This window comes from Silurus meridionalis, chromosome 15 (genome assembly GCF_014805685.1).
Source record: "Silurus meridionalis isolate SWU-2019-XX chromosome 15, ASM1480568v1, whole genome shotgun sequence".
NCBI lineage: Eukaryota > Metazoa > Chordata > Actinopteri > Siluriformes > Siluridae > Silurus > Silurus meridionalis.
In genome coordinates, this window is record NC_060898.1 from 2,951,890 (window position 1) to 2,962,500 (window position 10,611).

The following is a 10,611-nucleotide window of genomic DNA, read 5'->3' on the forward strand; positions in this document are numbered from 1 at the left end:
GGAAGACCTTTGTGTCTTACTGTTGAAAGAATGCATCTCCAGAAACTTTCGTGCAAACACATCGTTTTACTAAAGAATTTAAGATGTTATTGGTTTCTTGAAACAATGTGTTAAAACTGTTGCTTATTCTAAAACAAATGAAATATAATGAAACTCCCCCTAACCTGAGATTCTTAAAAATCATCATACACCTCAACTAAATTACTTTTAAAGAAGAAACAAGTGTTTCTTTCAAGATAAATAATTAGCCAAAATAGACGTTAGCAAATAGCTTAACGATCAGTGCTAATGCTAATTCTAACTATGTGGTTTTTTGTGGGGTTTTAACATAAAAGCACCACATAAATGCTTCCTAAATATATTTTGTATGAGGTTCAAATTTGGTAAAGACCTCAAACTGAAGCTGGGTCACCAGTGTTGACAGATTTTCAGCCATCTTTAAGACCGCCTTGTCTTTGTTGGCCCAATTTTTGGCAGGGTTGTTGGCAACATAGCAACACAAGATAGATCCTGGGCCAATGTCAATTTAGTACCTGCGTAGAAAAGTGTTTGACTAAGCAACTTATTAAGCAATTTAAACAATAGTTTATGGTGTTGAAGCGATGGAAATTGTATTGTAAAGCCTATATTTGGAAATGTCGATCATGTTAGCGTAGTAGCTCCAGCAGTAAGGATCGGCGCACTCTGGAAGCAACAATAATGTTAAGATTAGATTTGATTTTGACTAGAAGCAAATGAGAACTGTGGTACAAAAGAAATAGCTAACAACAAGAACTGAACTGAACTGAACTCACACACACACACACACACACACACATACTGTGTGACTGATCAGTACAACCCGGACTCAACACACACTCCACACTTCGCACACCCACGATTCAGCACCACTCACACTACATCACTTCATGACTATAAATTGTTTACGTTTTTGCACATCTTCCTGGATTGCTGCTATTTTGCTCTTTTGCACAATATTCTGATTACATTTTTGCTACTGTTCACTTTATCTCGTTTCAACAGGTTTACTGGCGGAGCTATTTTGTGTTTTGTGTATTTGTCTTGCACTGTCTTGTGTGTTCTTTGCACTGTCCTGTATTGTCTTGCACTGTCTTGTGTTGTCTTTGCACTGTCCTGTATTGTCTTGCACTGTTCTATATTGTCTTGCACTGTCTTGTGTTGTCTTTGCATTGTCCTGTGTTGTCTTGCACTGTCTTGCATTGTCTTGCACTGTCCTGTATTTACTTGCACATGCCTTGTGTTGTCTTTGCACTGTCCTGTGTGGTCATGCACTGTCTTGTGTTGTCTTTGTACTGTCTTGTATTGTCTTTGCACTGTTTGCACCAGGTTGCACACGTGCACTTTATGTGGCGAGGACACTTACTAGTCCTTGACCCTGTGTTTTCCTGTTTCTGTGATTGTTGCTTTATGTTGTTGTATGTAGCAGCAGGGTTCTGGAGGAACGTTGTTTCATTTCACAGTGTACTGAATCAGCTATATATGGTTGAAATGACAATAAAAGCTTCTTGACTTGAGCTGATGAACACGCCGAGCACTTGAACGCAGCATAATTTAGCACTGTGGGATTTCTCTCCTGAAGCTGCTCTGACATGTGCGATACGAGAAAAAAAAACCCGTTATCGACTTTCAATTAAAAGCCATTACAGACTTTTGTCTAATCGTTAATGTCCCATTCAGAGAGTGAACCCCCACTGAAACGCTGAAACTCCTGTAGCGAGTGATCTTTGGCCTGGTTTAGAGCGAGTCCAGGCCGCCGCTCAGCAGATGTCCCGTCGGCCGGTGACCAGCTGTTGGAGTCGGTTGGCAGAGGAGCAGACAACCGACACACTCTGAAGGGAGAAAAAAAAGTAAGGTGGGGGTGGAAACAATCCATTTTCCAAATGGGATCATTTAGGGCACTTAAACAATTACACACTTTGGTGAACATTAATATTTCACGTATCGCATATTGTTTATGGACACGCCGAATGAAAACAATGAAGCGCGGTGGCGCAACAAAACCCCCTAACCGGACACTTGTCACAGTTCAATACAATAGACAATGTGTGTGTGTGTGTGTGTGTGTGTGTGTGTGAGAGAGAGAGAGAGTGTGTGTGTTTGTGTGTGTTCACTTGTTCACTACATTTGCCTAACAAATCCTTTACAGAAAGTTTTACATATGAAAAATGTCATGATTCACGTGATTTGTCACGTGTCTTTGCAACGTTTAACACAGCTTTCACGTGTCATTTCATACGTATCATTTGTGTTTCCGGTGATTTCTTTATTTTCACGTTACGTTCCCTCTACGTTGGCTTTTAAAACATGTTTAGGGAAACGTGAATTTTTTTTCACGTGAAAGACGCCTCATTTAGAACACGCATTTTCTTTAAAATAAAAAATCCCAGCTTGATTGCATGTGATTGCAACGTTGTTCTTGCTATAGGCAGTGTGTGTGTGTGTGTGTGTGTGTGTGAGAGAGAGAGAGAGCGAGTGTGTGTGTGTGTGTGTGTGTGTTCACCTGTTCACTACATTTGCTAACAAATCCTTTACAGAAAGTTTTACATATGAAAAATATCACGATTTACGTGAATTTACACGTGTATTTGCAGCGTTTAACACAGCTTTTACGTGTCATTTCATACGTATCATTTGTGTTGTGTTACGTTCCCTCCACGTTGGCTTCTGAAAACATGTTTAGGTAAACGTGAATTTTTTTTCCACGTGAAAGACGCCTTATTTAGAACACGCATTTTCTAAAAAAAAAAAAAAAGAATACATCCCAGGTTGATTGCATGCGATTGCAACGTTGTTCTCGCTATAGGCAGCGCGCGTGTGTGTGTGTGTGTGTGTGTGTGTGTGTGTGTGTGTGTGTGTGTCCATTACAATACTGCGCCAGTTTGTGATCCATTTCTCGTTTTTTCCAGGCGCAATCTGGATCAACACTCCACACGTCGCTCACACGTGATATTCCCGGCGTGTGATTAAAGTGATATTTGTGCTGTAATCTATTAATAAGAGATGGTCTTCTGCAGAATGACGTTTCTCCGCGAGAGTTTGGATGTGTAAAGCCTCTGCAGGCGTCTTTCAAAGGTTAAAGTTTCCTCCGGCTGAGACTCTTATTAACCTTTTTTTTTCTCCTCTTTTTTTTTGGAGAAGGTTTGACAAATTAAATCCACCATGCTAAACAAATAGTGCAGCCTGTGAGCAAAGTGTCTGACAGTCGTGTTGAAATTTATTCAAACACATTTTTTTCCACTAATAGATTTTCCCAAGTGTATAATTTTGTGAAATGACACACATATTTTTTCCTTTTGGGTTTTTTGTTATTGTGGAAGAAATTATTAAAATAGTTGACATTTCCAGTTTGTAAACATATATCCATAAATTATATAGAATTATATATAAAGCATATTTTTCAAGTCTTTACTCGAATTCACTAAGCTATAGGACGAATCTTGAAATATTTATTTGTTTGTTATTTTTATGAACTTAATTGTTTTAATTATTTCCTGCCTATAACATATTGTGACAGCTGGAACATGTTTTAAACATATATCCATAAATTAGATAGAATTATTCATAAAGCATATACTTTAGTGTATTTATCTTTTACTCGAATGCACCTAAAGGAGCCTTCTTTCTTTCTTTCTTTCTTTCTTTCTTTCTTTCTTTCTTTCTTTCTTTCTTTCTTTCTTTCTTTGTTTCACTTTTTTGAGTAATGTGCCAATATTTTCATGCTCATAACATACATAACATTGGCTGCTGGATCAATTTTCATGGTGTGTGTGTGTGTGTGTGTGTGTGTGTGTGTGTGTGTGTGTGAGAGAGAGAGTGTGTATTTCAGATTCCCAGTTATCTGCTTGTGAGATAAGCCAATTAATTAAGAGTAATCATAACTGCAGGAGCATCCAATTAATGAAGAAATCATTCAGTTAATGAAGATCCACCAAGGGTGATCTTACAGTGTTAAACCTTCTGATTCTTCTTCAATTTACTCTGTAATAAAATCAGCAAACATCTATGCCGAACGAGTCCTTAAATCAATTTCAACTCCAAAAGGATAAAAAAAAAGAAAACATTATTGTGCCTGCTAATCAAATAATGTAGGATTTAATTAAACAGTCAAGCTAAAGGTTTGTTCACGTTCCACGTTTCCACATAATAGCATTTAGTGAAAGATCTTTATTTGCACATTTATAAAAGTAATTCTCTTTTTCACCTCAAGCCTCCCAATCCCTGTGCATTCAGCAGCTATAAGAGGGTTGTTGTTTTTTTTTTGTTTGTTTGTTTGTTTGTTTTTAACCCCAAAAAGTCATACCACTATTAGCACAAAAGGAGGGGGGCTAAAGACAAGAATCACTGCACAAATCAATATTCTCAATATACACCTTCACCAAAAAAAAAAAGAATAACAACGGCTCTATACAGAATTAATGCACAATATCTGCTCTAACACATCAGTTTCGGGTTAAAATTAAATGTAAATAAAAAAAAAATTAAATGAAATAAACAAAAAAAATAAACAGCTTATTATTTAACGTGACATTCATCACAACTGGTGTTTGTAACGTGACATTTTGGGAGGCTTTCACGTGTCACGAATGTTTTTTAATCCCAAACAGGTTTTAAACAGGGTTGCCAAATGAATCCATTCCACTCAATGTGGAGTGTTTTCTCATTTCTTTGGGTTGGAATCCGGGACGAGGTGTATTTAGTCTTGACATTGCGTTAATTTATAGGCTCATTAATTTGTCTATATTGAGTCAAGCGGAAACAGTGATACAATCTGGCAACCCAAGCTTAAGTATGGCAGCATTTAGGAGTTACTTCCATTTTATATGGCAAAATAGTTTTTTTGTTTTTTTTTAATAGACCCTGTTATTTTAATATCTAAAAGCACAAATGATTTAATCATTTCCACTACAGTACATTGTGTCTTTACATCTAGCCGCTGGGGGAGAAGAAAAAAAAAAACAGATAAGGATTGTTTCTTTTACTGGATTCGGATTTTTGTTTCTGTTGTAATCCATGAAATTTATTACATGAAGGCGTTTTCCTTTTTTTAAAGACGTGTTCTTGATCATCTTCGCCTGGAAGAAGACTTAAATAAGAATAAATAAATTAGAAACCTATATGAAAACCTAGATTTGTTGTTCACCCAAGTGTTCATATTTACACAAATCTTATTTTTTATTTACGTAAATTTTTTTACAGCTAAAAAAACCCCAACTTTTTAAAAAATTTTATCTCGATAATATCGATTTTTACACAGGGGCTATTACTATAATCATAACTAAATATATCACGGCCAATAATAATAATAATAATAATAATAATAATAATAATAATAATAATAATAGCCCATCATGTGGTTTGTCTCTTTTTTTCTTATTATTGCGTCCTTCAGAAACATCTCCTTTCTCTGAACATAAATGATAACAAAGAATAATCCTATATAAATATATAAGTTAAATACAAAAAAGGGGGGGCATAAATAATTACATAAATTATGACTTATAACGTTAACAACATCATCAACTTAGAGTTTGCTTCTTTAGTTAAGAAGCATATATATTGGCTTTATGATATAATATATATTCTCCATCCTTTAGTCAACAGTAAGGTTGAAGTCCAGAGCTGCCAGGTGTGTGTTTGTGTGTGTGTGTGTGTTTGCGCGCGTGTGTGTGTCTTAATATAGGTATAGACCAAGATAGACCTAGGTATATAAGTATAGACCAAGTTTCCAGTCTATGGTCTTAAAAGTAATGTCCGAGCCAGGGGAGCTCATCGTGGTGGGGTGGGTCTGGGCAGTACCACACCCGGCAGTGGGGGGAGAGGCGGAGGAGGCTCGTGTCCGCCCTGCAGCCCGTGCAGGAGAATCCGCGGTACGAGCGGAGGCCGCTGTAGCGCCGCAGGAGTAGGGGGAGGAGGAGCTCCGGCGCCCCGGCACAGGTAGGACAGCGCGGCCGCTCCGGGGTCGAGACCCGAGACCAAACCTTGCGGGTAGAAATACGGTGACGGAAACATTCTCTGGAGCGCAGAGTAGTTCCCGGCTTCTGCTAAGAGTTCGAGTCCCACAGCCGTCTGCCGCTTCCACTTCGTCCTTTTTAATAATCAGAAAAAAAGGAAATGGAACAAAACTTAAACAGGATCTAAAACGTGTCATCAATTACTACGGTACCAAACAGTACCATTGCCAAAGTGGTACCACCAAGAGGACATTTCTACCTGTAGGCTTTTACACCACATTGATTAAACCCTTGATGGCACGACCAAAGCCACATGGAATAGTACAGATTGGTTCCTTAGTAGATTTTAGAGAGTGTATAGTCATTGTATAATACAGAGATATTTATAATGATCTGTACTGGTTTCATATTGAGTTCTTCAGCCTTATTATTTTCGATATTCTAGTCTATTATGTATTCAAAACGCAGATTTTATCATTTCATTATTAACAATATTTATTGTTGTTTCTGGCCGTCAATAAGCTACAGGTGCACATATTAATAGTGATATTTCTAATTAGAAATGCAAAGAAAAAACCCAAGCTGTTATCATTCTTTTTAATCTGAGGCCAAAGTGTATCATTTATATTCTTGATATAAGGGAGAATATTTTTATGAAAAAAAAATGCAATAATTATCAAATAGATGATGAATAGCTGAGTAACCTAATAAAAATAATTAGAATATGAAAATATCCAGAACTCTGTTTTGTAGAATTTCCTTTATAAAATAAACTTATTAAACTAAATTACATACAGGCAGCACGTGGAAATACTTGTATGTGCACCCAGTTTATATATGTATACAGGACTGCTTTTTAAATTACGAATAGTAGGGGAAAAAAAAACATTTATGATTTTTGCTATTTACTTCAAAGTGACCTGTAAACACTAAATGCTACTACTACTAATACTAATAATAATAATTAATAATACACACGATCTATCTATCGATCTATCGATCTATCTATCTATCTATCTATCTATCTATCTATCTATCTATCTATCTATCTATCTATCTACACAGATTACACTACAAACTACAAATTATAATTGTAAAGTAAAGAAATAAAGGGAAAAGACGTATTAAGTTACTGTGTTGGTTTACACCAATCTAATGATTGTAAGGCCAAAAAAAAAGCCACATTTGCAAGTAAATAATGAATAATTCATCATTACAATTGCCTAATTGTCTGTCTATTAAGTTGGATTTCTTAATAATGTATAACCATAAACCAATGTATAATTAATTCCTTAACGTATGATGTTACTGAATTGATTTTAATTATTATAACTTTGATTTAGCTAAACACAAACCAAAAATTAAAGACGAGAAATACATTTTTTGTTATTGTCTGTTTTTTGGGGGTTTTTTTTTTGGTAATTTAAAAAATATATATGTTTAAAACAAACTAATACAAATACCACGAACAATGTAGGTTATTTGAGTTAATTGATTTTTTTGTATTTTTATAATTAAATAATTTTAGAAATCTATCTATCTATCTATCTATCTATCTATCTATCTATCTATCTATCTATCTATCTATCTATCTATCTATCTATCTATCTATCTATCTATCTATCTATCTATCTATCTAATGAGTTAGGATTTGCCTTTCAGGCTACAATATGTCTTAATTAGCACAGTTTTTCCAGGTGCACGAACTTTGCAGAATATTGTCACAGGTGTAAAGAAAATCGGAACCTCTGTAGTGCGATGTGACCCTGTTACCCAGCAGGTCCTCACCTCCTGTTCTGGTACCAGGTCTTCACCTGCGTGTCGGTGAGGTTGAGGGAGGCCGCGAGCTCCATGCGGTCCTGCACGCTCAAGTATTTCTGGCGTTCGAAGCTGCGCTCGAGTTGCGCGAGCTGGTGGTCGGTGAAGGCGGTGCGCGCTTTCCTCGGCTTCTTCAGTCGCACCTGGGGGCTATCTCTGCTGCTGGATATCTCCCTGTCTCCTTCTTCTTTCACTGAGGGGAGAACAAATAATAGAGTAAAACTATAGTAGAGTTTTCCATGTGAGTGGAAAAAGGGGCATTTAAAATAATACAAATGTAGATTTTAGGAATAGAAACATAGTATATATATATATATATATATATATATATATATAGTAGTAATAGTAACTGCTGGATAGAAAATGTGTCGCTAATGTAGCATCATTAATAAAGCATGGTGCATTTAGTTTGTGCATTTACTATGAAAACCTTTAAAACCATTCAAGACAAACAATTGAACCTTAAATACAAATACTCTCAAGATGCACCGAAAGCACAGCATACTGAAGCTGCATGCACTTTTCATGATAACACACCAGCCACAAAATTCATTTTTTTAGAAAGAACGAATGTCCTTGCATGCACAATATAAAAAAAATTATTTTTAACAAACAAATAATGCACTTTTAATAAAAAGATTTTACGAAAGGGAATCTTAGCAACCAAAAATATAGTGAGAATGGTCTTGAACTAAGTTGATTAGGTTCACTGTAATGCTGTAATGCATGAACTAAGTGATATGCAAAAATACAACAGTAGTATTGACACATTTTGTGTGTATTTATCTGATCTTGAAAAAACAATCTAATGTCCCAATCCGCATCCACTGCAGCCCTGACCATCATGAAGCACTCGCTGAAAATGCATGGAAAAATAAGTTCTGATTTAATGTTAATTTTCTACCTTGTTTTTCAACCTAAAGAAACAAGAGACCCTTCTCTTTCTAAGCCCATATAGAGCAAGAGGGACACGGTACAGAGATCAGCGCGTCTCTGAAGGAGCACAATAATCCGGCTAATTGAGCCACATGGGGACGGAAAGCTTTCAGCCGAGACTCGGAGAGAAACTTCACACAGATCTATAAAGAGCTCACCGTTACAAATCTGATTAACACTGGGACAAATTACACCAAAAATCAGCTCTGAAATCAAAGCAGACGCGCGTACACACACACACACACACACACACACACACACACACACACACACACACACACACACACAGAGGCTTTGATACATAGAGCATTAATACTGAACCTTCTGATGTCGAAATTCAGGGTCCTTAATCACATAGGAAGTGTGTGTGTGTGTGTGTGTGTGTGTGTGTGTGTGTGTGTGTGTGTGTGTGTGTGTGTGTGGTGTTCATTATATAGGTATAGCCATGTATCATGTATATAATACAATATATATTATTAATATATAATAATAATAGTAATAATGATGCTAATAATAACAACAACAATAATAATAATAATAATAATAATAATAATAATAATAATAATAGCACACTTAAGATGATGATGATAGTGATTAAGTTGGAGAAATAGTTTGAAAAATAAAAAGTTACCATTTCAACAAATCATTGTATTATTATTATTATTATTATTATTATTATTAGTAGTAGTAGTAGTAGTAGTATTATTTGTATTATTTGTATTATTAGTATTTGTCACTAAGGCAGCGGACAGGTGTGTTTTATCCCTTTCTGGCTCACTACAGTTTTCTTTCCTTTAATACTAATTGAACAAGATGGTAAAAATGTTTGTATTATTAGTTTAGTTTAGTTGCATTATTAGTTTATATAAAATAAGTTATTATATCAAATTATGATATTAAATTTCGATAATATTCTGTTCTAAGTTTTACGTTAGCAGTGTCACATGCGCCTTAAAAATGCTTTTAATTTAAGCTCTTGCTTATTTGCAAAATAATAACTGCTGAATGTGCAAATAATAATAATAATAATAATAATAATAATATTAATAATAATAATAATAATAATAATAATAATAATAATAATAATAATAATAATAATAGACTTTTCTTCAAAATTGTGCTAAAAAAAAACTGAGCCCCGGTACATTTTAAAACTCGAGACTTCTTTTTTCTTTTTCTTTTTTTAGAAAGCAGGAAATAAAAAAAATTGCTTTAAACTTTTTCCTGAGTAAATTCAAATGTTTTTATTTAATTTCGAGTAAAGGAAAAGTTTGGTTGAAGTTTTCGTAGAAGTCTGAAGACGTACAAAATAATGTCCCCATTACCTTTGTTATATTCTCCGTCCGAGGACGAGCTGCTATGGATCTTCTCGATGAACTCCTCGGCCACTTTAGACGCTAACCTGCTCGCCTCGTGCGTCGGTTGCCCGTTGCTGGAATAGGGCGCGCACGCGGCCAGCGGCTTGCAGTCGGCAAGGATGTCTCTGATCAGGAAGGACGAGGTGACTGTGCGCGGCTGGGGCGCGGCGGACACCGGGCCGTGGTGCGTGTGCGACGGCAGGGCGAGCGCGCGGCCCCGCCGCTGCTCGTGCGCCTCGCGCTCCTCGTCCTCCTCGCGCTCCTCTCGCCTCGGCGACGGCGGGCTCGAGCACACGCTCTCCGCGTCCGACGCGGCGCTGAACTCCGGTGGAGACCGGCATTCGCCCTCCAAGCCGATGTTACCCTTTGCGACCACCACCGCCGGACTTCCGGGTCTGTGGGACAGAAGGGAGTCGATGCCAAAGCCGGAGCCGGAGCCCGAGCCGTGGGTGGACGCCTCCATTCAGGGGGGAAAAAATAGAGCGCTGCCTCCCGGGCCAGAGCTTTCAAAATCTCATTTGGGTTCG

At 36.8% G+C, this 10,611-nt stretch overlaps 1 protein-coding gene across 1 annotated transcript in view; it reads right to left on the reverse strand.

The window, feature by feature from the left end:
* Nucleotides 1-5,379: 5,379 nt before the first annotated feature.
* The window catches only part of barhl1b (BarH-like homeobox 1b), a 5,775-nt gene continuing 543 nt past the window's right edge, over nucleotides 5,380-10,611 (reverse strand). The window contains exons 1-3 of the mRNA XM_046868158.1: nucleotides 10,052-10,611; nucleotides 7,761-7,983; nucleotides 5,380-6,106 (exon numbers count right to left, since the gene is read on the reverse strand). The exon at nucleotides 10,052-10,611 is cut by the window's right edge and continues 543 nt beyond it. Of these exons, the coding sequence (XP_046724114.1) occupies nucleotides 5,788-6,106; nucleotides 7,761-7,983; nucleotides 10,052-10,547 (1,038 nt within the window). The 5' untranslated portion in view covers nucleotides 10,548-10,611 and the 3' untranslated portion in view covers nucleotides 5,380-5,787. The remainder of the gene's footprint in view (nucleotides 6,107-7,760; nucleotides 7,984-10,051) is intronic.